Genomic DNA, 26,455 nt, shown 5'->3' on the forward strand with positions numbered 1-26,455 from the left:
TCTGGGGCCCCTGCCAGTCGCGTCCGTTCTGGGGCCCGCGCCGAGCTCGCGCGGGAGGAGGCAGCCCCGGCGGGGACCCGGGGCCTCCCACCGGGCGGTCTCCGGCCGGCACGGGTGAGGGGAACCAGGCGCTGAGATGCCCCGAGGGGGCAGTGGCTGCGAGCCGAGCCCGGGTGGAAGCGCGTCGCAGCGGACGCGGACACCCCTCGCCACTTCAGTGACCCTTCAGGAGCCGGGACTGGAGCCCCGGAGGCGGCGGTACGGGCCCGCGAGGGCGGCGAGGTCTGTGCTCCCAACGTCCGGGGCGGGCGCCGGCTGCGGAGCCTCGGGCCATCTCATCGCCTCCCGCCTCTCCCCTCCAGCCCCCCGCGAGCTGGCAGGAGGAAATAGCGCGCGGCCCCTTTAAATTTACCCAGGAGCCCTTAAAGGAGCCCCAGGGGCCCCAGACAGGAGTCCCCACCCCGGTCCAGCCCGCGCCGCCGAGCGAGCAGCCAGCCGTCCGTGCGGCCAGCCGCCCCGTGCATGCGCCCCGCGCCCCGGGGCCCCGAGCACCGAGCGCCCCGCGCGGGCCGCCGCCGGCCCCGCGGCCCCGCGGCCCGCCGCCCCGGGGCCCCGCTCCGCAGCGCAGCGCATGGAGCCCGGCGGGGACCACCGGAGCCGGAGCGGCGGCGGCAGGGGCGGCCCCGGGCCAACAGCGGCCTCCGCACGGGGCCGACGGCTGCCGCCCGCCGGATCGAGCGGCGGCGCGGACCCCGAGGAGGACGACGGCGGTAAGAGCTGGGGCCGGTGGCTCGGGCGGGGGCCCCGGCATGGGGGGAGGGGAGGGCTGCGGCTCCGGGCTCCGGGCCCCTCTCCGCCGCCGAACAAAGGGGGGGACGCGGGCAGGGCGGCCGGGGGCGCCACCTGGCGGGCGCGGATCGCGCCTGCAGGGCCAGCAGGGGAGCCCCCCGCCCAGCTACCGGGGTCCGCCTGCGGGGCTCGGGCGGATTCCCTCCCCTTTAAAGGGCCCCGAGGCCCCCGCCTTAAAGGCCAGGCCTAGGGGTCTCCAAAGGGCCCGGCCCGGCGTCACGGGGCGCGCGCTCTGGGCTGTTGGACTTGCGCCCCCGCCCCTTTCTTTCAGACTCCCAGGTGGTCTCCCTTATCCGGCTGTCTCTTAAAAGTCTGCCCAGACTGGGGGGTCCCTTTCGGGGGGCTTCCCCCAGAGGAGCTGAGCTGGGAACTCCGCTGCTTTAAGTCTGCTCCTCCCCTCCCGTGGCCTTGCTTACAGACAGGAAACCTTTTTCTCCAACACCCCCCACCCCGCCCCAACGTTCTTTCTAGGAAAGCGCTGGCCGGAGCCTCGGGGGGCCCACCGCTACCTTAACCCACCGCGGGTAGTTTTTAAAGGGATGGGCTCGCTCACAAAGGCAGATACCCCCTCCTGTCCGCGCGCTATTGCCTCCCTTCTTTTAAGAAAATTTTGCCACAATTTGTCAGCTATAGTAGGACCAGCTCGTCCTCCCCGCTCGCTCTCAGAGGACGCTGTTTCTTCATTCCCCTGCTGCCGGGTCACCGCCTGAAGACCCATGACGGCTCAGTCCGGGCGAGGGAGACTGCCCTAATCTCGGAGCTCCCCTCCCAGAAACTCCCCATCCCCTTTTGTTTTTAAAGAATCTCAGCTCCTCCCCTTTTTTTGGGCTCTTAAAGGGCCAATCCACCTTAGACTCGCTTAGATCCGGCGCTGGAAGGATGCTTGGAGACCAGCTAGCTCTCCAGGGCCTTTTCAGACAAAGAGGCTGAGGCCCAGAGAGCCACATGACCTATCAAAGATCACAGAGCAAGTTACCAGTGAAACCATACTGGAACCGAGGTCTCTGACTTTGAAGCCAGTGCTTTTTTTCTCTGGATCTACTTAAATCAAAACAAACAAAACCCCCACAATGGTGACAGGAGCCCTCTCTGGTCCTGTCTTTTGTTTCTCTGACCCTGAGATTCTCCAGTGGGAGCGTGACCACACTTGTCCATTCAGCTGATGTGGCCAGGAAACCCTTTTCTAAATAAAACAGAGTCCAAACTGCAGGGAAGGTGCGGGACTGCTTGGGGGTGTCTGCCTGTTTGGCAAAAGGGCACACCGCTGGCTTGGTGTGCTGTGCTTGGGCCTCTCCAGTGCTTGCCCCCTGATTGCTGGGCAGTGGCTGGTTCTCTGTGAAAGCAAAAAATAAATCCCCAGAAAGACTTAATGGGCTCCAGTGGGTGGTGGCCACTCCCTTCCCTCGAGCCATCCCCTTGCAGGGTCATCGCCTCTCCCTAGAGTCTAGGGATGCCAGGGTCCTAGAAACTCCTTTCCCTGGAGGTGTTGACAGCTTTGTCATGGGGATCCCTCCCTTCCCAGGGCTGCCTGTATTTGGGAAACTGGCCGTGCTTAGCCCCCCCAAAGGGGACTCTCAGAAGGCTGCCTTTGAGGCATTATTGGAAAAAGGGAGAAGATGTTTGGGTGGGGCCCTCCTGGCTGGGGCCTCAGACGGGACCCGTGTGCAGCCCTGGATGCAGACAGATGCCCCCTTTGTTCTGCTACTGCCCGCTCTGCTCCACAACCGCCCCGGCCTGCTGCTCTCCTGGCTTTTCCCTCACAGCTTGCCGCCAGAAACGGGGCCTTACAGAGCTGGCTGCCGCCTTGGCCTTCACTTTATTTTTTAAAAAGTCAGAGCGAGTCCCTGGGCAGTGCCCTGCATCCTTTTGTTCTTGGTCCTCTCTTAAAGGCTCCTCACTCTTTGTAAAGGCCAATGTTTTGACTCCGGGGCTTTCCCGCATCCCTTTCATTGCTGTTGCCATCCTTTTCCTGCCCCCCCACCCCTCCCCCACCAAACGACCCCTCCCCCACCCCCCTTTCTCTGCAGAATCCAAGCCCTGGGTTCATTTCCTGGATATCAGGCATTGAAAAACTGTCTCCCTTTCCCCCCTCCCCTTCAGGGCAAGATCTTCAGCTGGATGGGGGTGCCTTGGGGTCCTGGGGGAGCGCCCCCCTGCCCTCCTCCAGGGCCAGGGGCCCGGCATCTTCAGGCAGGAAATACTCAGACCACTGTGAGGCCCGGGCCTCGAGGCCTGGAAAGAGCCGCATCCCCGGCCGTGACCACCGGCGCTACTATCATGACCACTGGCGGCTGGAGTACCTGATGGACTTCAACCCTGCCCGGCACGGCATGGTGTGCATGGTGTGCGGCAGCTCCCTGGCCACGCTCAAGCTCAGCACCATCAAACGGCACATCCGCCAGAAGCACCCCTACTCCCTGCACTGGAGTCCCCGGGAGAAGGAAGTCATCAGCAACAGCTGGGATGCCCACTTGGGGCTGGGGGCCTGTGGAGAGTCCGAGGGCCTGGGGGCCCAGGGGGCCGAGGAGGAGGAGGAAGAGGAAGAGGAAGAGGAGGAGGAGGGGGCTAGCCTGCAGGCTTGCCCCCCCAAGGGCCCAGGTAACACAGGACCTGCAGAGGCAGGGGCCTGGGATGCGGGCGGGGCCCCGTGGGGCCAGCCCTGGCTTCTCAGCCAACCAACTCACTTTCTGGAGGGAGTCACTGCTCTGTGTCGGGTGGGGGGTCTGCTTATTGTCCTTCTTGTCCAGTATTGGGGGCGGGACAGTGAGAGGAAGGGGGCTGCAGCATCTCCGATGGTCTTGGCCTTCTGTGGTTTTAGAAGGATCCAGGAGAGTGGAGGTGGGGGCAAGGTGGGGGGAAGGCTGGGAGCAGAGGGTGCTGGGAAGGTGTGGCTTGACAGCGAAGTCCAGGGAAGGGGCTAGAATCTGGGTGTCAGGGCGGAGCGGGTAGAGTTTCCGGTCTGTGTGCAGCCAGGAGCTGGAGGAGTTCAGGCCTCAGGAGAGAGGAAGAGAGCAGGGCCAAGGTCAGGCTGGGGCTCAGAGTGTAGAGTGAGGGAGAGGCTAGTGGAGGACCTGGCTGTGGCGGTGGGGGGCGGGGTGCTCCCCGGACGGCCAGCATCTCAGTTCCTTCCCTCCCTCCAACCCTTTCAGGCAAAGCCCCAGCTGGTGAGGGCAGCCGATGCCAGCGGCGAGGGGGCCCAGTGGCACCCCGGGCTCGGCGTCGGCGCCTCTCAGCCTCCCGGAGGGCCGGGGGCAGCAGGGGGCTGGGGGCCCGGCGGCTGGAGCGGAGGCTGAAGGAGTCCCTGCAGAACTGGTTCCGGGCAGAGTGTCTCATGGACTATGACCCTCGGGGGAACCGGCTGGTGTGCATGGCCTGTGGCCGGGCACTGCCCAGCCTGCACCTGGACGACATCCGAGCCCACGTGCTGGAGGTGCACCCCAGCTCCTTGGGGCTCAGCGGCCCGCAGCGCAGCGCCCTGCTGCAAGCCTGGGGTGGCCAGCCCAAGACACTGTCTGAGCTCCCTCGGTCCCCACCAGGTGCGAGGCCCCTCCCAGGGCCGAGACCCACCCCCTCCCCCCATATTAGGGCTGCAAAGTGGGGTCTATGACCAAAACCGGGAGGGACTCCTGTCTACACCCACCCACCCCCAGACACAGACACACACATATGCCCCACACCGGCTGGGGCCTCTAGATTGGGGCTGGGGTGAGGACCCCTCTGCGTGGGTAAGGGCAACCCTGCCACCAGGCTGAGCCCGTCTCCCTCACCCCTTCCCCAACAGACGATGACCTCGTCCCCCAGGACCTGACCAGAAAGAGCCGGGACCCCGCCCCCACTGCCGGAGCCCTCTCCTCTCAGGACCTCAGTCCCCCAGACGTAAAAAAGGAAGAGGCTGGCTGGGTCCCTGAGAGGCCCGGGCCCGCAGAGGAGGAGGAGGGCGAGAGGGTGGGGGTCCCGGGCCGGTCGCCGCGGGGCCGGGACCACCGCCGCCGCTACCAGGAGCGCTGGCGGCTGGAGTACCTCATGGAGTTGGACGGCGGCCGCCGCGGCCTGGTGTGCATGGTGTGCGGGGGCGCGCTGGCCTCGCTCAAGATGAGCACCATCAAGCGGCACATCCGCCAGCGCCACCCGGGCTCCACGCGCCTCAGCGGGCCCGTCAGGGCCCTCATCGCCCAGGAGTGGAGCGAGAAGGCCGCTCACCTGCTGGCGCTGGGGCTGCCCCGCCCCGAGCCCCCCAGGGACCCTGCCGCCCCCGGCACAGCCGCAGCCTCCGAGGAGGGGGGTGGGGAAGAGGAGGAGGAGCCAGAGGAGGAGGAGTGGTGGGGTGAGCTGGCGCAGGGCCAGAGCAGGTGGCGCGGGAGAGTGGGGGCTGGGACCCGCGCCCGGCGGGGGCCGAGGGCTGGGAGTGCTTGGGTGGAAGGGGGTGGGGAGAGCGGAAGGCTGAAGGGCATATCGGGGAGGACGGACCGGAGGGCCCAGGTGGGCGGCGGCGGAGCTGAGGCGCGAGACGCGGGCGGCTGGCCCCCTGCCGGCTCCAATGCGCTCCTTTGTCCCTTCCTAGGCGATGCCCCGCTTTCCCCAGGGGAGCCGTCGGAACGGCCCACCGAAGACGACGAGGATGACGAGGACGGCCAAGAGCCCGGGGGACTCGCCTTCCCGCCGCTGCCCCCGCCGCCGCCCCCTCCGCCGCCGCCGCCCCCCGCCCCGCAGCCGAGAGCAGCGGCGGAACTACCAGCCGCGCTGGCGGGGCGAGTACCTGATGGACTACGACGGCAGCCGGCGCGGCCTGGTGTGCATGGTGTGCGGGGGCGCGCTGGCCACGCTCAAGGTCAGCACCATCAAGCGGCACATCCTGCAGGTGCACCCCTTCTCCATGGACTTCACGCCCGAGGAGCGCCAGACCATCCTGGAGGCCTACGAGGAGGCGGCGCTGCGCTGCTACGGCCACGAGGGCTTCGGGCCGCCTGCCCCGGCGCCGCGCGACGGCGGCGCGGACCTCAAAGCGGGCGCCGTCTGCCGGGCGTAGCGGGCTCACGGGGCGGGCGGGGCGGCTCCGCCCTGTGCTCCGCCGGCCCGCGGGCCCCGACACCCTGCTTCCCGCGGCCCTGGCCGCCGCCGCCGCCCCCGCCCCGCTGGCCGGGCCGGGCGGAGATAGGACTTGGGTGGGGTCGCGGGTTCCGCTCGGAGCCCCGGAGCCCCCCCACCCCGGGCCGGTCGGTGCGCCTAGGAAAGCGCGGGCCCACGTTTCCCGAGAGGCCAGCGCGGCCGCCAAGCGTGTGCACCGAGGGCCTCCAGCCCCAGCCCGCGCCAGGCCCGTGTGGGGGGTGCCGACTGTCAGTATTAGGGCCCCGAGGGCGGGGTGGGGGGGTTGGTGGGGGGCAGGAGGGCCGCGCCGGCCGCGTTCGCTGGCCGGGGCCCAGCTCCGTGTAGCGTTGCACGCCGGCAGGCACGGCCCCCGAGTCGGGGGCGGCCGCTGCCCAGTCCTCATCGGTATTCGCGGCCGCTCGTTGGCCGGGACTGTGGACGAGGGCCTCCAGCGGAGGGCGAGGCACCGGGGCTCGGGAGCCCGCCCGGGGCGGGGAGGACGCTTGGACCGCCGGCGGGCGGGCGGCCAGAGGCGGGGGCGGAGCTGGGCCGGGGCCCCGGCAGCTGCGCCAGCCTCCCGGCGGGCTCTGGGGACAACGCGCCCCGCGGCCCCTTCCGGCTCCCCCGCTCCTGCCGCGCCCTCCTGGACCCCGATCTTGTAAAGGGATTAGCACTTTTCTCCTTTGCTCCTCTCCTGCTCCGAAGACCTCCGTTTCCCCCTAAACCCAGTCAGACGCTCCTGCTCTAGGGTCCCCTTTGGTCCGAGCCCGGGGCACTGGAGGTCCCGGCAGTTGGCGTTCTATTCCCGTCCCCTCCCTGTCCCCCTTCGTACACGGTGGACGTGCCACCCATTCTCAGTCCCCAAGGGCCTGGGGCCGGGCCTCGGCCTTCCTTTCTCTTCCCTGCGGCAGCGCCAGGCCCCTTGGGGCCGGGAAGGGGCCCCGCGATCTCCCAGGCAGGTCCGAGTGGGGCGTGTAGATTCATTCTCCTGTGGAGAACAGGTGGCCCCGAGATCAGGCCCTTTTTGCTCTTTGTATTTTATTTTGAAACTGTATTTAATGCTTTTATATGAAAGGGAGAGGGGCGGGGAGAGAGCTGTCCCAGTCACCCTTACGTGCAAATGTCTTATTTATTATACGTGTATCAGAGATAAGCTGTGAGGTGGTGGAGAAAGGACCGAAAGGAGGAAGGAGTGAGGACAGAGGTGGGGATGGGGGACCCCAAACATCCCGCACTAATGTGTGACTCTCCGGGCCTTTCTTGGAGTCTCTGGGCCCATGTCTGCTCTTCACATGGCCAGGCCGGTTCCTTTGGTCTTTACAGCCTGCAAGTGGGGGAGGTGGGGCTTGCCGGGGAGGCCTGGAGGCAGAGGGGCTCTGGCACCTGGGGCCAGGGGCTCCCTCTGTGGGTGGGAACGCAAGACAGCAAAGAGGAAGCCCTTCCTCATCCCAGCACCCCCAGGCCAGAGCCCAAGGTTCAAGTGCCTCAGGCCCAGTCCCCTTGACTCCTGATTGGGAATTGGATTTTATACCATGGATTTTATAGCATTTTTATATAATTCAAGATTGTCAGAGTCCGAATGACCTTGGAGATCCACCAGTCCCCGCCCCCTCGACCCCTTCCGCAGACAGGTAGTGAAGTTCGGAAACTGAAACGATCACACACAGCCAGGTAGGAACAGTATAGAAATAGAATAAAAAGCTCAACTCCCAACTCAGTGTTGTTTGCACTACACCCCTCGGCCTCCCAATCTCTGGTCAATTAAGGTTTCTTTTCCCATGGGGCCTGCCAAAGGGTGGAACCGGGTGCCGCACGCCGTTAGAGCGGGGTGGCCTCCTCCAGGGACGGTGAAGACGTGCATGGCTCCCTGAGGCCCGGCTCGTCCAGGGCAGCTCTGGGCTTCAGCTCCAGGGTTCCCAGCAGCCACCTCCTTCCTCAGAAGTCCACAAGCGCGGCTGACGGCCACCTATCCTGCGGCCTCCCCAGGAGGGCAAGGGCTCTGGCATTGTGTTCTGTTCTAGGTGCCCCAGGGACTCAGGAAATCCTGCACAAGCTGTCAGTTGGCTGAGAAGTGAATTCCATGTTTGAACCTCCAAGGGTTGTGAGTCAGTATTAAGAGCTTGAGAACAGGGACTATGGATGGCACCGGGCTGGGCACTGCCATTCTTTTATTTTTCTTCATGCATGTTGTTTTCAGACCCAGAATGAGTATTTCACCACTTTTTGCGACTCTGCCTGTTCCAAAACAGGAGGCAGATTGGGGTGACCTCTTCTGGTTACCCAAGCCCACCGCCAAAGTTAAGGTAAGCCAGGACAGAGAGCTGGTCAGGAATGGCTTTTCCTCTTGACAGCCAGGGACGGAGGCCTTAAGACAGGAATGAGGGTCTTTGTTGAGAGGCAGCCCCAGGCACTCCAGGGGCTTCTCAAAGTTGTGGCCATCGGACCCGTAGCATCACATTATGAACCTACGAGAAACGCGTATCTTTGGGCCCCGTCTTGCATCAGAAATGGCAGCATCAGCAGTCCTTGATAAGCCCTCCAGTGCTCATGGAGCTGGAGATCGGAACAGGAGTGGGCTCAGTGCCACCGTAGGGGTTCCTGCTTTGACCGCCCCTACCGCCTCCTGGGGTGTGGGGGGTGGTCAGGTGGTTCTCCTCCTTGCCTCGGGAGTCTGACATGAACAGGTGAAGTTTCTTCATGAATTTTTTGTTAATGGTATGCTTGCTATTATGGCCAATATGTAAATGTTACTCTGAATCCATATTTATACGCCACGTTAGTGACATTACTCGAACATTACTTGTATGTATTTGTGAAGTTGTTGGCTTCAGTTATTTTTTAAAGAAAAATTTCAGCCTAAGTTTTTTCTAAGAGGTATGTTGAATAAATTTTTAAAATCCAGCTTAAGGGTCATGGCAGCCTTAGTTTTGGGGAAGACTAAATCTGAAGGAGTACGGTTCTGATGTATGCGGCCGGTCTCCACTTTCCATGGTGACGGACTCTGACGTCTAGGCTGCTTCACGCTGCGGGCGGGCGACCCTCTGAGGTTGGTGTGAGGCTGAACTGGGACAGCAGACCCGCCCGCCCCTTCCGCTCCTCCTCCTCTTTCTCCTAAGGTCACCTCCTAAGAGGGTCTCTGGGATCTTTCAGAAACCAAACACAACAGCTTTGCTCTACTATGGAAATTCTGCAATCTTGGAAATCATTACCAGCCTCAACTATGAGTTGCTTTTTAAAGCATCAAGAGTGGAGTGGGGATGGGGGCCGGTGGAAGCCTGGTTCTTACTTTACCCAAACTGTATGTATAAAGAATAAAGTTAGCAGAACGACACCACAGTCACTGTTTTTTTCTTTTTTATTAATACCACATCAATTTGCAGTTTACAGGAACCAAGATTCAAGTTCCTAAGATGCTACTGTATTTTCATGTTGCACGTACATACACGCACATTTTCATTAGTAATAGTTCATCTATAGGTTTTCCTTAAAAAAACAAAACAAAAAAAAACCCCACGAAACTCCTGTGTGGCACAAAGATCTGTCCAATTACCTACACACAGCAGCAAAACAACGGAAGAGCTAGGTGTGGAGGCCTCCAGTGCAGAAAAGGCTCCTCGGGAGGGGAAGCCCAAAACGCTGATCAGAGCACTGTCTTTCTGGGAGGGCGTAAGATGGGATGCAGAACGTGTTTCCAACTGAAATCAGCTTAAACTTTAAAAAGGAAAGGGGGCTAAGTAAATAGGAAAATGGAGTAAGGCAAGGGTACCTTTTACCCATCCAAATGCTGAAGTAACTTTTCCAAACCAGTAGAAAGAAAACTTCCACTACCTTCTAGAGAGTTGTAGTGCTTTGGGACCGTCAAAGACTGTAGCCCTTACTTTAAAGTCACCAACGCACGTTCCCTCTGGATTATCATGCCTATGAGTTTTACAATCTGAAGGAACTCTCACAGATGACGTTCTTTCAAGTTGACTGAATTTTCACGTTGGAAGGGGAGAAAAGACACTTGTCAGCCTCAGCAGGAATCAGATCCCCGACGGCCCTCCATCTGATGTCTGTCTGGGTTGTTCTGTTTGTCTTTCAATCGCACACGGAGCCCCATCGACACAATCTGCTCCTGCCTGGTCGCCCTCCCCTAAAACTTCTTGGAAAACTCTCTCAAAAAGGAGCACCTTGGGCCAAGACAGGTGCTGAGACATTTCATGTGCCTGAAGATGAAAGGAACCCTCAACACGTGACACACACCCAGACGCCGGCCTCGAAGTGGAAACTCCGTATGACCCACAGACACACCGTCTTACTCTAATTTGTGGTCTCTTGACCACAGACACAGACAATCTGCTCTCAAGCCGGCTTGGCTTCGGTCCTTAGGGTGAAGACGGAGCCTGTGAAGGAGGAAGCTGTGGAGAAAAGACAAAAAGCAAAAAAGACCTTTTACGTTTCTCTAGTCGCCTCTTGAGAATTTCCCCCCCATGGACTGAGACAGGATTACAATAACTCAACAACTGAGGAGCCCACATGCGGATTATACTTTTTCTCTAACAAGTTTACAGCAGTGTACAGCAGTTACAGACATTTATTTCATAGTAAGGAAAGTACAACCATATTTATTAAACTTGAGGTGAGGTGGGCAGGGAAGAGGGAGGAAAGCACATCCAGGAATGAGTTCTCAAACTAAAGCCCAGAACTGGTGCCCACGGGAATAGACACAGACGCCACCCTCCCAAATGGCAGAGACTTTCCTTTCCTGGGGGAGCGGGAGGGGAGGGTCGTCCCAGCCCCACCTTCCATTTCCGTCTTGGTTCCCAGTCGGCATTCTGGGAATCAGGAACTCTCGCTACCACCTACGGGTTATTCATAGAGCTGGAAGCTATAGCATTACGCAAAGAAGAGGAGTATTAGGAGTAGCTGGGGCTACTACTACTATTAGGAGTAGTGGGGCCGGGAGATGGGATCAGAGGTTCGCCGTCACCCACGGGAAGGAATCCCACTCCTGTCCCCAGATCATTTCCTCATAAGTTCATCATTATTTCTTAACATAAAAATAAGGGTAAAACTCCGAGGGGAAGCTGGGTAAGACTAGTCCTTGAGACCCGGATAGCAGAGTCCAAGAGCACTGCTTTCTTTCATTTTTTCCCTTGACCTCCAACCTCTCCCCTTTCAAGCTACAAGGAAAAGCTCCGCCACCATTAGGTACTGATTTATCCTATGACTTTGACTCTTTCTTTATTCTTTTGGACCCTAAGGTATCAGTTCTTTTTTCCGTCCAACAATTCTTGTGCTTGATACTGAGGGTAACGGGAAAGGAGGGGAGAAAACAAATTAAGAAAAAGAAGCTTGGAATGCAGGCTCGAGCTGACACTGAGCACGTTCCTTCATAGTACAGGTAATAACGTTATGACTATTAAGTGGTGTTTTAGTAACTGTTGCATTTCTGGTTTCCATGTACTTATTCTGCCTTTTTCTTTGCGATTCCAGGGAGTTTTGCTTGTATCCTAGTGAAGGAAAAAAAACAAAAAAGCAAAAGGTGAGAAAGGACATTAGTTGTAGGTTTTTACTTTTAACAGTGACACCGAAAGGCAGCCCTGGGCTTGCTGGAGAATGTGACACAATCTCCCATTTCCACAGGGCTTACTCTGGATGGAAAACGCCGGGCCGAGTCTGGTCTGGGGTGAGCTGAGGGGTCTGCAAAGATTCATGTCCTCTCAATGCCACCACGCCCGCGGCCTGTCCTCTTTCACTGCCTGCACCTCCTGGGTCCTTCACTGGGGGTTCCCGAGAAGAATTAAGGGGATCGGGGCATAACACCTGCTGTGTTCCACACACTGGCAGCGCAACAGCCCATTTCTCCGGGAATGCTAGGTGACCTGCTAGCGCTACAAAAGGAACCAGGAGTCAAGGGTCAAGGTGACAGATAAAAAGACTACAGGAGCTGGCAAGAGTTCCTGGCCCCTCACCGGACGCCAAAGTCACCCTTCATTTTGTGCATGCAAGTTACTCTTCACTAAGGTCATTCACATACCTCTCAGCCAATGTCAAAGCCGCTCCTCACAATTAGATCCCCCAGCAGGGACTGACCAAGACATTAGGTTTAAAGCTAAGCGATGTCTCTATTTCACAATCAGAAGGAAACAGCAACCAGATACATACCTGCGCTAACTGTCCTTGCCTGGCGTTAGCTCTACTGTGTACGCGCAAAAGCAGAAGAGCAAGTAAAGACCCTGGCATCAAGCCAGAACTGTGCACACATACTCGTAGTGCCCGCTTATCAAAACTGGGAAAAGCATTAAAATTGGAGGGGTCAAAGGGACTGGGGCGGGGAAGGGGGTGCACAAAACAGGTTTAGCTGCTTGTGTTTTCTTCTTTTTTTTTTTAATATTTTATTTTTATTTGACAGAGAGATCACAAGTAGGCAGAGAGGCAGGCAGAGAGAGAGGATGAAGCAGGCTCCCCGCGGAGCACAGAGCCCGTTGCGGGGCTCGATCCCAGAACCCTGAGATCATGACCTGAGCCGAAGGCAGAGGCTTAACCCACTGAGCCACCCAGGTGCCCCTTGTGTTTTATTTCTTAAATGTCAACATTTTAGTTAGAAGTGTGGGTTCCTTAGTGTTCGCCATGATTAAAAAAAAAAAAAAAAGCCCAAAACAAAAAAACTAAACAAAAAAAAACCCCTAATGGCTCCCTGGTAGAGGGAGTCATAAAAATGTCTATCAATAGTTTATTACTTGATTTCAATACTAAATTGGTTAAAAAAAAAAAACAAAGAAAACAGGGATTTGGTAGTTTGAGGAAAAGAAGCATTGTGCTTTGAGTCATTTATTTAGTAAAACTCTTATTTCTGGGGATGCTTGGGTGGCTCAGTCGTTAAGCATCCGCCTTTGGCTCAGGTGGTGATCCCAGGGCCTGGGATCAAGCCCCACATCGGGTTCCCTGCTCAGCGGAAAGCCTGCTTCTTCCTCTCCCACTCCCCCTGCTTGTGTTCCCTCTCTTATGGTGTCTCTGTCAAATAAATAAATAAAATCTAAAAAACAAAACAAACAAACAAAAAACCCCCAAACCTCTTATTTCTGAAAAAGGAAGGACGAATTTGGCTTAAAATTGATTAATGTGGGTGGGTATCTTCAGACACTTACAAAGGCCAAGTCAGAAAGGCAAAGGTTCTAATTCCACAGTTCCTTTTTAATCTAAGACACAAAGCACGTTTTTTAAGGAAGCAGGATGAAATAATTTGTAGTAAAAATCAAACTATTAACCAACATTTTTCTTCAGGATCAAGATTCCTTTCTTTGAGTCTGTATTTTAGAGAGGAGGCCAAAAATAACTGGGCAAGAAAAGCACACATTCTGATAAAGCGTGGAACTAAAGCATACTTACTTTTCAACAATCGACTTGGTCTGATCACGGGCAATGCCAACATAGTGATCAATCTGGGTCTTTAAGGAAAGAGAAGAGACTCAGTTATGGCAACACACAGATTAATAATTTTCCTGAAAATAATGTTGTTATCTAGTTTAACCATTTCTTAAAAACGCTATTGTATATTCTGGGGAATGAAAATAATGTCAGTTTTAAAAATCTATTATTATTTTTTGGAGTGCCTGGGTGGCTCTGTGGGTTAAGCCGCTGCCTTCGGCTCGGGTCATGATCTCAGGGTCCTGGGATTGAGTCCCCGCATGGGGCTCTCTGCTCAGCAGGGAACCTGCTTCCCTCTCTCTCTCTGCCTGCCTCTCCATCTACTTGTGATCTCTCTCTGTCAAATAAATAAATAAAATCTTTAAAAAAAAAATCTATTATTATTTTTTATTTTAAGTAGGCTCCACACCCAGCACAGGGCTTGAACTCACAACCTTGATGATATCAAGAGTCAGATGCTCTATCAACTGAGCCAGCCAACCACCCCAATAATGCCCAGTTTTTAAGCGTATTTTATTTATTTTTTAAAAATTTTATTTATTTATTTTGACAGAGAGAGATCACAAGCAGGCAGAGAGGCAGGCAGAAAGAGAAGGGGAAGCAGGCTCCCCGCTGAGCAGAGAGCCCGATATGGGGCCTGATCCCAGGACCCCGAGACCATGACCTGAGCTGAAGGCAGACTTTAACCCACTGAGCCACCCAGGCGCCCGTAAGTGTATTTTAAAAACTTCAGGTATTGGGGCACCTGGATGACTCAGTTGGTAAAGCATCTGCCTTCGGCTCGAGTCATGATATTAGGTATTAGGGGTGCCTGGGTGGCTCAGTCGAGTCCTGATCTCAGCTCAGGTCTTGATCTCAGGGTTGTCAGTTCAAGCCCTGTGGTGGGTTCCACATTGGGCATGGAGCCCATAAACAAAACAAAACAAAACCCCCTCCAAAACCTTTCAGGTTTCAGACTTTAAATTATGCCATAAACGCCTTATAATAGTCTGTTGAAGTAAAAATTTCTCATTCCTTTTGCTAAGGTCTTGCTTGCTAGGTATTTCCTTTACAGAGACTGGAGTAAAGCATTTTCTAAATACTAAAAACTGTCTAATCTATATTCTGTAAGCACAAATGTGTTTTGGCTCCTAGGTAAGACTAATTCATTTAATATCAAAAGGTATAAATACAGTTTGTTGATTGAGGACTTAATCTATAAAGAACCACCTCAGAGCATCTGGCAAGGCTGCACCATTCTACAAAGCAATCATCTCTTCACACAGATGGAATCCCATAATAGCCTTGATAGTTTAAATTTCTTTTCAGACACCAGCTTTTATTTATTTAAGCCTTTTTTAACTTATTTTTTTTGAATGGATAATGCATCCCCATGAAAAACTTAAAAGACATAGAACAAATCATAAAAATGTACCTTCCTACCCTTCTCTCTCCTCAACATTCAGTTTCTCTTGGTACAGGAAACCACTACTTCTCACAGGCTCCTGACTTACAAACTCAGACTACAGAAATGGTTACAAAATGATCGCTCATGGGGTGCCTGGGTGGCTCAGTCAGTTAAGGGTCCTACACTTGGTTTCAGCTCAGACTGTGATCTCAGGGTCGTGAGATCAAGCCGGGTGTGGAGTCTGCTTGAGATTCTCTCTCCTCTTCCCCCTGTCCCTTCCCGCTTGTGTACTCTCTCTCTAAAATAAGTAAAGGAAGGAAGGAAGGAAGGGCGGGCGGGAGGGAGGGAGAGGAAAGGAAAAGAAAGAAAATGATCACTCCAAATTTTCAATAACTAAAAAATGGACTAAAGCTAGCCATATATCAACAGGCATATATGGCTCAAAACAGGCAAGTGCTTACCTTGTACTTCTCATAGACAATGGGGACACTGAAAACGAGCAGTTCAGCTGTAAGAGAATCATAGGACACGGCAAGTGTACATGTGAGACAGTCAAAAAGATCCAAGATCCAAGTAACACACATTTTCCTCATGAAATACGGGGAAACACAGATCTTAAATATGAGAAATCCTACTTAGGGCTCTCAAGGACGGTTAGCTACAGGTATACAGGCTTTCTTTGTATCACAAATAATTTCTAAATTATGAAAATGATTTCTGTAAGAACCCTATATTTAACACAAATGTAGGCAACTCTCCTTTACTTCTATTTTGACACTTCTTTATAGTTAGGACCTTTCAGAAAACGTATGGCCACAAACACAGGTTCTTCCAACATCTAATTCAAGGTTTATAGGTGTTAAAGGCTGGGCCACATGGAAGGAGTGGAGACATGCCAGGCATTCTCTTGGCTCCCACTTTTTACCAATTACAAATGACTGCTGAACGTCATGGGGATGTTCAGTCAAAAATTTGCACATAACTTTTTTTTTTTTTTTAAGATTTTATTTATTTGTCAGAGAGAGAAGCGAGAGTGAGCACAAGCAGACAGAGTGGCAGGCAGAGGCAGAGGGAGAAGCAGGCTCCCCGCCGAGTAAGGAGCCCAACATGGGACTCGATCCCAGAACGCCGGGATCATAAGTTTTGACTCCCCTAAAACTTGGCCAGAAGTGTTACCAAGAACACAAACAGTCAATCAACACATTATTTTGTGTGTATATTATATGCTCTATTCTTACAGTAAGGTAAGCCAGAGAAAAGAAAATGCTAGTCAGAAAATCCCAAGGGAAAATACATTTACAATACTGTACTGTAAAAAATGTGCGTATAAGTGGGATCCCACAGTTCAAAGCTGTGTTGTTCAAGGGCTAGCTGTACTTCAAAGAGCACGGAGACATTTTCCTTGTCACCTTACCGAGAATCAGAAGGGTGATTCCATTGAAAACGGCACCAACATAGGTCATCAGCCACATGAAGACAGCCAGCTGTGAAAGCCAACATCAGAGGATTACGCAGGAACCATCAAAATGCAAAATGTGGGTTAACTGATGCCGTTCTCCCCTTGCCAATGAAGTCTGCATGAACTTAGGGACGTATGCCACACACAGTTATCATGTCACAGCGAAGGTTCTACCTCGTCTGCACCACACATTTGCAGGGTGCAGCAGAGAACTCCGCAGTTCTCTGAAGCTCCGAGACAAGGCTGTGACTGTGTTTTTGTCGGTGACGTTGCCCCTGCTGGGAGGGCACTTAGTTCCACGGGTGCAGGAGATGTCTCCTCCTCTCCTGACTCCTATCCCCATTTTTCACAGGCTGGCTGAGATAAACATACATTTGTTTTTGTGTGATAAAACCCTATTTACTGGTTTTCCTCTGATTTATAACTTAGTCCCTGGTTGTCCTCAGCCTCACCACCAAAAGCTGTAGAAGCAACTGACCTTCAAGGAGTCAACCAAATCTTCCACCAGAAAGAGACGAATAATGAGTTTCAGGGCTCTGTTGATGTGTACCATGGCGGCATTCACGTAATTATGGAAAGCTTCGGAGGACAGAGTAATGTCTACATCCAGGTAGGCTCTTCCAGGAGAAGAAACAACAGTCATACATTTGACACGGAAGAAGAACATCTCTGCTAGTAGAGCAGTTATTTAGGATGTGAAATTCTCCCAAGGGCACATTTCAGAAATCTGTAGGGGCATTTTTTGCTGTCATGGGCTGGGGAGAGGGCACCATTGTCTTTCAGCAGACAGAGGCCAAGATGCCAGATGTCTGCAAAGTGTGGGGCAGTCATACACAATAGTGTCCTATGCCCTGCATAACTTTTACGGCCTCATAGGATATTCATTTATAGTTATCAAAAGCCCAGAACATATAAAAATAAGATATTTCCCCCAGTTTTAACATAGTCTGAATTTTCTAAAAAGACCGTATTTTGCGTATGCTGAAGTTTACTAAGATATTTTACACCACTTTGGAAAGTCACATCTGTATTGGAGATTACACATCTAAGTGTAAGTATATAGTGTCTCTATTGTTTTGTGTATGTGTCTAGTCATGTCCAAGCAGTTAAATACTGACTGGAGTATGTATTATTTTACTATAAATGACCTTCCATCTTATCATTCCTTTATATTACAAGTATAGTCTATTTTTGAAATTTTGCTTATAGATATCTATGAATTTTTTTAATTATTTTTTTAAGATTTTATTTATTTATTAGTCAGAGAGAGAGAGAGAGAGAGCAAGCACAGGCAGACAGAGTAGCAGGCAGAGTCAGAGGGCAAAGTAGGCTCCCCTCCGAGCAAGGAGACCGATGTGGGACTCGATTCCAGGACGCTGGGATCATGACCTGAGCCGAAGGCAGCCGCTTAACCAACTGAGCCACCCAGGTGTCCCTGAATTTTATTTCAAAACATTAAAAGAGGCATTATAAAATATTTGTTAGCAAAAGAAAAAAGAGGGTGGAGATACTGAGTCTGATAGGGTGGACAACTACAGAAAAAGACAAAGACTCGGGTTCTGTTCACAGATGCACTACAGGATTGAGATGTAAGCATGTGCTCATGACTTGTTCATTCCCTCAGTGCTCACTGAGTGCCTACTGAGTATCAGACCCTCTGTCATGCGCTGGCGTACCAGGAAAGAGAGGACTACTTTTGCCTTAAAGAGCCTACCGTCTTGCGGGAAAAACAGGAAAGGAACAGACATGCTTTCCTTTCCTATTTATTAAGAAAGTATTTACTACCTAATACAAGTTATAAAAAAGTAGATGCCTTATTTATACAACTTGACAAACACATTTTATGATCCACAACAGTGTCCTGCAAGAGGAAAAACCCTAAGACACTTGAGCTTGTGGCAAAAGTCATATTTATTCACTCAGTGAACAGCTACTGATTTGTTAAAATTAATTGGCAATAACTTTTTAAATGCCACATATAGTTTAAATTGTCTTCATTTTCACCAAGAGAAAATAAAAAAGGACCAGAGCTGCAGCCAGACACCGATTCTGTCATAGTCTTGAGAGGTCACAGAAGAGTTTCTCTCCCTATAAGAAAAAGGTTTTGAAAAAAAACTGCCATTTGCGAATATTCATTCGCAAATATTCAACTGTTCATGGGTGAAGATTTCCAAGAGGAAAAGTGTGAGGAAAACATTTGTTAAAGTTACAACACAGGGGTACCTGGGTGGCTCAGTGGGTTAAGCTGCTGCCTTTGGCTCAGGTCATGATCTCAGGGTCCTGGGATCGAACCCCGCATCAGGCTCTTTGCTCATCGGGAAGACTGTTTTTCTCTCTCTCTCTCTGCCTACTTGTGATCTTTCTCTGTCAAATAAGTAAAATCTTTAAAAAAAAATAAAGTTACTACACAGTCAGAATAGCTAGCAAGTGGATTCTAGAAATGCATGACCTGCTGACCTCAAGACTTGCTCCTGGTATTAAGAAAACTAAAGGGCGGGGGGGGGGGGGGGCGCTAGAAAACTAAAGGAGAGACAAGAAGGAAATCAGTAATAAAACTAAGAGCAAACACATCAAATTATGATACTGCCAAGAGCACAGCCTCAATACTGAGATTTCAAAGTTGTTTTAAGGTTTGCCTATATGGAAAGGAGGGGCCGGGAGATGGGGTAGCTGGGTGTTGGATATTAAAGAGGGCATGTGATGTAATGAGCACTGGGTGTTATATAAGACTGATGAATCAATGAACTCTACCTCTGAAACTAATGATATACTGTATGTTAATTAGCTGAATTTAAATAAAAAATGTTTAAAAAAATCAGAACCAAAACAAAAATAGTTAATTATAATAGGGAACTTAAGGATGTCCCTGGGACCCCATCTAACTGGGTGCTGTCCTGGAGGCCCTGCTCAGGAATTCTGACAGTCTTGTTTGATATTCAAGTGTGAGCCCCTAGTTTGTCAAAAAGTTCTTGGCTCCTAACTTGGTCACTCTTGAAGAGACAAGGCTTCTAGCTGATGTTTACTGCGAGGGATCAGCTGCCTTAGGCTAATTCTTCACTCAGTCGGGTTTGATCGGCAGACCTGCCCACCAGCAAACCCCTTCTCTGAACTGGCGAGTGTTACTTGTGATACTTCCACTCACTTGAACGGATGGCCCTCTTCTGATTTCTGTACGGCTTGGATGACAGACTTGTAGACCCTGAAGCCGATGGTGACAGAGAGAAGAGCCAGGATGAGGTAAGAAATCACACTGATGACGCTGAAAGCTGCCAGGGAGAGCAGCAGGATCAGTGTGGTGCCGAAGACAAAACCCGTCTTCTTCACATCTCGCCAGAAAATCAGGTCGTGCACTGCCAAAAGAAAAGGGAACACAGGTTACACGGGACCGCGCGGCCAGGCCTGCTCTTGGGCTGTGTCCTGCACACCCGAGAAGCATCACGCTAATGTAATTACATTACACGCGGCTCAGGCGCACCCCTCCTTAAGAGAATCTGATAAATAAAAATCAAACTGTAGGTCAGGAGTGAGGACTCATACTGCAAAAGGTTCCTGCGGTTTCTGTACAGGTTCACAAAAACTTATAAACTTCTTTTTTTTAGAGATGGCTACTGAAGTACAACAGGATAAAGTATCAATTTCTTGAAATGTTTCAACAGAAAGGGCAGAATTAAGTGTGATAAGCTCTTGTTAACGGTTGACTGAATTAAGCAAACCATGGTGACAAATTCATCTGGTCACTATAAAACCAAAGCTAAGGTACGTATAATAAATTGGGTGGGAGCAGAAGAGAGCGGTGGATAAAAAGAAACCAAACTCTATTCATGTTGGCTACAATGGAACCCCAGTCTCTCTGTCAATCTGAAGAGAACGCAGGAAGGACGGTGGGTAGGGAACTACATTATTATCTAAACCGCAATACCTCTGAAAATGAATGGGGACACTATTACTAATTGTTAGGAAATAGGTATAAATCAAGACTGTCTCAGACAAGTGGGTCTTGTGGTGAGGGACAGCCAGACTGGAAAAATCTAAGTTCTTCTACTTAAAGAGTCAAGAACTGTGTGTCAAAGTTGCTAGTAATTACCATCAATCTAGCAATGACCCTGTATTTGAATTTCAATCTGTGAAGGTTATTAACTTCAACACAAATGGTCCTTTTGCAGCGTTCTTCTGTTCATAAAGAAGGGCAAGGGCTTTAGAGCTGGAGAGACAGGAGTTTGAATCCTGGTTAATTTTTAGCCATATTTCTTACACAACCATTCTAAAGCTTTTTTTTTTCTTTTGTAAAAGAAAGTAACACCTATTTCCTAGAGTTGTTTTTATAGGACACCAATGCAGTAGAATGCTCAGCATTGTAAATGACCTGCAGTAAACACTCCCATTTTAACTACAATCAAGTTATAGTTGATTATATTGTGTTGATAGACTGTGATTGAGGGTAAAATGAACTAGATTCTGTTCAAGTGGACCCCCTGGCACCTAGATCTTCCCCATATTCCAGCTACAATATTCACCTCTGAAGCCTAGCCTTGCTAGAGCCAACAGAACCTAACTGGAAACCTTCACCCTGAAGGTTTGCTGACTGTACAGAAGAAACAGTCCCTGGCCGAGAGAGTCCAGCGAAGGGATGTGGCACTGGGAGAAGTAAGAGGCATATGATTCCTGACCGGAATGCAAAGAGAGCTGGGAGGCAAATCAGGCTCACCTGGTGGGACAGAAAGCTGAATGGAGTGCCGCCTTCTTAGGAGAGCAAATACTAAGTGGGATTCCTACAGTCAGAGAGTCTAAGTGTATAGACGTCACCGCTCCTAAGACCACAAGCACAGTTTCAACACAGAATGCTTCCCAATGGAACAGATAACCATGTGCCTCTTTGGTGGAATGCACCGAGGACACAACATCACTTCTGTGGTATTCTTGCCAATAACCAGACCAAGATCTAATAAAACACCAGAAAACCCAGACTGAGAAATTCACAACATGGATGGACGCAGAGGGTACAACCTTAGGTGATGTAAGTCAAACAGAGACAAATACCCTATGATTTCGTCCACATGTGGAAAGTAATACACACGTGAACAAAGGAAAGAGACAAAGCCGACTCTTAACTACAGGGAACACACTGCTGCTTGCAGAGGGAGGTGGGGGCGGGGGGAAAGGTGAAGGGGATCTGGAGTGGGCACTTACTGCGCCGAGCGCCGACTAATGCACAGCACTGCTGAACCATTACTCTGCACACCGGTATGCGACACTGTACTTAATTATTCTTTAATAAAAAATAGCAAAAAATGAAGGAGATAAGATTTGAGAACACATAAACGTCACGTGCGAGGACTGCAGACTGAACACTGGATAAAGGGGTAAAAACGGCTGTAAAGGACACCACTGGGACGGCGACAGAATCTGGACATGGACTACGTAACTGACAAAAGCACAGGTGATCCTTCAACAACAGGTGCTTGAACCGCAGGGCTCATTTTCATGGATTTTCCCAATAAATACAGTATAGCACTGGTAAATGTATTTTTTCTCCTTTTGACTTTCGTAATGACATTTTCTTTTCTCTGGCTTACTCTGAGCATACAGTACACAGTGCACAGAACATACACAATGTGCGTTAGCTGACCGTCCGCGTTAGCGGTAAGGCTTCTGGTTAACAGTATGCGATTAGTAGTTACGGTTTTGGAGAATCAAAGTTATATGTGAATTTTTGACTACATGGCGCTCAGTGCCTGTTACCGTGATGTTCAAGGGTCAGCTATATGGTATCAATATTAAACTTCCTAAATATGGTAAGTGCACTGTGGCTATGTAAATTCTTGAAAAAAATTCTTGCTCAAAAACAAAGACGGGGCGCCTGGGTGTCTCAGTGGGTTAAGCCTCTGCCTTCACCTCGGGTCCTGATCTCAGGGTCCTGGGATCGAGCCCCACATCGGGTTCTCTGCTCAGTGATGAGCCTGCTTCCGCCCTCCTCTCTCTGCCTGCCTCTGCCTACTTGTTATCTCTGTCAAATAAATAAATAAAATCTTAAAAAAACCCAACAACCCCAAAAAGAAGACAAATACAAATACTCCAAAGTGGAAAGGGGTGTGAAGGGGCAGGATGTTTGCAATCAGCTCTTAAATAGTTCAGGAAAAAACATGTATCAGGTGCCTGGGTGGCTCAGTTAGTTAAGTGTCTGCCTTCATCTCGGGTCATGATCTCAGCATCCTGGCTTCAAGACCCATGTTGGGCTCCCTGTTCAGCCACGAGTCTGCCTGTCCCTCTCCCTCTGCCCTGCTTGTGCTCTCTTGTCTTTCTCTCAAATAAATAAATAAAATCTTAAAAAAAAAAAACACAGAAAAGAAAGAAAAAAAAAACATGTATCTATGGAGAGGAGGTGGGAGAAATAAAGCAAAAAATAGGCAAATATTAACAACTGGTGAACTGGAATGAAGGTTATGTGGGAGTTTTTTGTACTATACTTGGAATTCTTTAAGTTTAAAATATTTGAAAGAGGGCGCCTGGGTGGCTCAGTGGGTTAATCTACTGCCTTCGGCTCAGGTCGTGATCCCAGGGTCCTGGGATCGAGTCCCGCACTGGGCTCTCTGATTTGGCGGGGAGCCTGCTTCCTCCTCTCTCTCTCTGCCTGCCTCTTTGCCTACTAGTGCTCTCTGTCATATTAAAAAAAAAAAAAAAAAAAAAAATTAAAAAAAATTTGAAAGAAAGACAGAAAAAGAAAAAAGAAAAGCTTACAGGGTAAGATTGGGGCCCGGAGAGAAAAAAACCTCAATGTACACAAATCTGGATTAGCAAAAGCCACCCTGTCTTCATGAACCTTGCTGCCATCTGCTGGAAGACCATCGGAAGGAACAGTGAAACCTACAGTGATAACATAATTGAATCATGTCCCATAGAGGTGTGCAGTACACAACCTGCACAACAGTACAGAAGTCCCACGCTGGGCCTTAAAAATCAATGGTAGAGGGGCACCTGGGTGGCTCAGTGGGTTAAGCCTCTGCCTTTGGCTCAGGTCATGATCTCGGGGTCCTGGGATTGAGCTCCGGAGTCTGCTTCCTCCTCTCTCTCTGCCTGCTTCTGCTTACTTGTGATCTCTCTGTCAAATAAATAAAATCTTTTTTTAAAAAGCTCAATGGTAGAATTATGGTCCCTAGAAAAGGCCACTGATTAAAGGGGCTCTAACAGAGGGAAAGGAAAGGCTGGTTAATCCCTCAAACCTCGGTCTGGGATGCTTTTCCTCCACAATGTCACTTGACTTGCTCCTTCATCTCATTTGGGTCCTGGTTCATGGGATACTGCCCTCAGACTGCCCATCCCACTGAACGGACCCCTCCTTTGATCACACTCCATCTCCTTATTCTGCTTTATTTTTCTTCAGATCTGCTGTTAAGTGCTTAAAGCGTGGGCTAATTAACCACAGTCTGCATTCGTTTCCTCTCACAGAGGCCAAGGTTCTACACCTGGAGCCCATCAAGTACAGTGGACCAAGGATCTGAGTACACAATACAGTACAATACCAAAGAAAGGAACTTGGCACAGTCTGGAAGCGCTGTCCTCTGATTGTCAAGGGTGAGTTAGGAGAACAAAACACATGAAGAAAATGGCAAGGGGGCACCTGATGGCTCAGTCAGTTAAGTGTCTCCTTTGGATCAGGTCATAATCCCAAGGTCCTGGGATGGAGCCCCACATCAGGCTCCCTGCCTCTCTCAGCAAGCTTAAGTGCCTACCATGTGCCAGGCAAGTACTAGGCACTGGGAATATAATACAACAGTGAACAAGGTAAACAAGATCCTTACTTTCCAGGCGCAAAGAGAGGCATGAATAACAGCAAGCTGAGTGTCACCTGTACAAGAGGCCCACAAGGATTTGAATCCACTGTGCCATGATGAGAGTAATGTGTGAGTTCACAGGAACAACTGGATCTAGCGGTCAGGAAAAGGCTCTTTGGAGGAGTGACATGAAAAGTGAGATACGAAAAATGAGAAGGAGCTGGCCACGCAAAAAGCCAGAGGATGTGACATGGCTGGAGACTGGCAAGAGCTAGATCATAGAGTACTTTCATAAAGCAAGGTAAGAAGCTTGGATTTTAACTTCAGGTGAAATGGGAAGCCACTAAAGGTCAAGCAGGAGAATAACATGGTATATTGTATTTTTAAAAGAGGGGACACTTCTACTGCATAGAAAATGGGTTGGGGTAGGCAACAGTATAGGCAGAGAGACCATAAGGAGGCTAACACGGAGGTTCAAGTGCAAGATGATGGTCATTTAGATTAGGATGGGGGCACTCAGGATGGAAAAGAGTGGACAGATTTTGGAGGCAGAATAGGCAGAACCTGGTGGTGGACTAAATGTGGGACACAATAGATGGCTGTGGTGTCATTTAATGAGATGGGGTAAGGAAGAGCAGAGTACAGAGAATTTTAATTTTGGGATGGATGTTCGAGATATCCATAGCTAAAGAAAGCAGTTAGGTCCACCGGTGCACAGCACATAGGACAAGTCTGAGCAGGAAATATACATCTGGACTTCACCAGCACACAAATAATACTTAAAAGTCATAAAAAATGGACGAGGTTACCTACGATTGATAGGGAAGGCAGCCCAGGTCTTAATTCAATGGCACTCTGATGTTTAGTAACGGAGTAAAACCAGAGGAGCTAGTGGAAGGAAACAGAAGCAAACACCAGGGAGGGAGGGGAGAACTAGGAGAGTATGGTATCATAGAAGTGGGGAGAGAGGTACGTTGAGGAGAAGGTGTGGAAACTGGCGAATTCTGCAGAGCTTGAATAAGGAAAAAGGTAACCGTGGACTTGGCAATATGGAGAGAAGCTGATGCTCAAAACTATTCAGTGCAGAGGCACCTGGGTGGCTCAGTGAGTTGGGCGCCCAACTCTTGACTTAGGCTCAGGTCATGATCTCAGTCAGGGTCCTGAGACTGGGATTCTCTCTCCTTCTGCCCCTCCTCATTCATGCTCTCTTTCTATCAAAATAAAATAAAATCTTAAAAAAAAAAAAAAAAAAGCTGTTCAGTGGAGTGATATGAACACAAGCAATTGGAGGGAGCGGAAGAGGAATTAGTGGTGAGATGTGGAGGCCGTGTGAGAGAAAATGCCTATGAAGTCTGGCTGTGAAGGGGAGTAGGGACATTTGGGCCAAGGGAAAGCTTTTCAAAGATGGGAAACACTAAAGCATGCTTATATGAGGACACAAACAGAAAGAGGCCGAAGGGGGCAGAAGAAGTAGTTAGGAGAAAGGCAGGAAAGAGATCCAGAGCCCAGATGAAGGGGCTGATCCTTGTTAGAGCAGCGAAGAGGATGAGGGGCACAGGCCAACTCGGAGATGTGAAGATGTGAAGACTGCGGGAAGAGGGATTTCTTTCTGAGGTTACCAGCCGAGGTGGGGGCAAGGCGGTGAAGAAGGTTTACGGAAGAAGAAAAAGATAAATGGTTGTTTCAGAAAAGTGAGAAGCTATCTTAAAACTCTTAGAAGAAAACGGGAGTGAAATAGGTGCTGGAAATGAAGGAATGTGCTCGTGATGAGCACCGGAGATGCACAGAACTGCCGAATTGCTGTACTGTACACCTGAAACTAATATATAACACTGTACTGTACTGTATGTTAACTAACCGGAATTAAAATAAAAACATAAAAAAGAAAACAGGAGGGGAGCCTGCGTGGCTCAGTTGGTTAAGTGTCTGCGTTCAGTTCAGGTCATGATCTCGGGGTCCTGGGATTGAGCCCCGCCTTGGGCTCCCCGCTCAGTGGGGAGCCTGCTTCTCCCTCTGCATCTGCCCCCCCACTTGTGTGCTCTTTTTATGTCAAATAAATATGTAAGATCTTAAAAAAAAGAAAACAGGAGTGAATCTTTGTGACACTGGGTCAGGCAGTGGCGAACCAACCAAAAGCGCAAGTGGCAAACACCAGAGAAGCAGCGCGAACCAGAACTACTTTGTGCTGTACATGGTCCCAAGAAAGCGACGCAAGTCAGAAAGTGAGAGAATATATTTGCAAATTATGTATATAAGGTATTTGTGTCCAAAATATAATAGTAAGAATATATAAAGAATTACAAAGCTCAATAATTAAAAAGTAGCCCAACTGAAAAATAAACAAGGGATGTGAACAGACAATTCTCCAAAGACTACAAATGCCCAACAAGCACATAAAAAGAAGCTCCACATCATCTGTCATTAGGGAAGTACAAATCGAAACCACAATGAACCCACCAGGACAGTTTCCATGGAGAATACGGTAACAACGAC

The 26,455-nt window shown here is 50.8% G+C and overlaps 2 protein-coding genes across 3 annotated transcripts in view; one reads left to right on the plus strand and one right to left on the minus strand.

Annotated features, from left to right (window-relative positions):
• On the plus strand, positions 1–5,969 carry ZFTA (zinc finger translocation associated). Its single transcript, XM_046014692.1, is given in 6 exon segments — positions 1–770; positions 2,950–3,447; positions 3,999–4,385; positions 4,631–5,173; positions 5,411–5,541; positions 5,543–5,969. Coding segments are annotated over 6 exon segments (2,031 nt in total). The 5' UTR covers positions 1–631; the 3' UTR covers positions 5,876–5,969.
• A 3,302-nt stretch (positions 5,970–9,271) lies between these two features.
• RTN3 (reticulon 3) overlaps positions 9,272–26,455 on the minus strand; it is a 66,411-nt gene continuing 49,227 nt past the window's right edge. For both annotated transcript variants that reach the window (XM_046014693.1, XM_046014694.1), the window contains 6 exons: positions 19,336–19,543; positions 16,672–16,810; positions 16,149–16,218; positions 15,196–15,242; positions 13,309–13,367; positions 9,272–11,429 (listed from right to left, as the gene is read on the minus strand). In XM_046014693.1, the coding sequence (XP_045870649.1) occupies positions 11,384–11,429; positions 13,309–13,367; positions 15,196–15,242; positions 16,149–16,218; positions 16,672–16,810; positions 19,336–19,543 (569 nt within the window). In that variant the 3' untranslated portion in view covers positions 9,272–11,383. The remainder of the gene's footprint in view (positions 11,430–13,308; positions 13,368–15,195; positions 15,243–16,148; positions 16,219–16,671; positions 16,811–19,335; positions 19,544–26,455) is intronic.

Source organism: Meles meles, chromosome 8, assembly GCF_922984935.1.
Source record: "Meles meles chromosome 8, mMelMel3.1 paternal haplotype, whole genome shotgun sequence".
NCBI classification, from domain to species: domain Eukaryota; kingdom Metazoa; phylum Chordata; class Mammalia; order Carnivora; family Mustelidae; genus Meles; species Meles meles.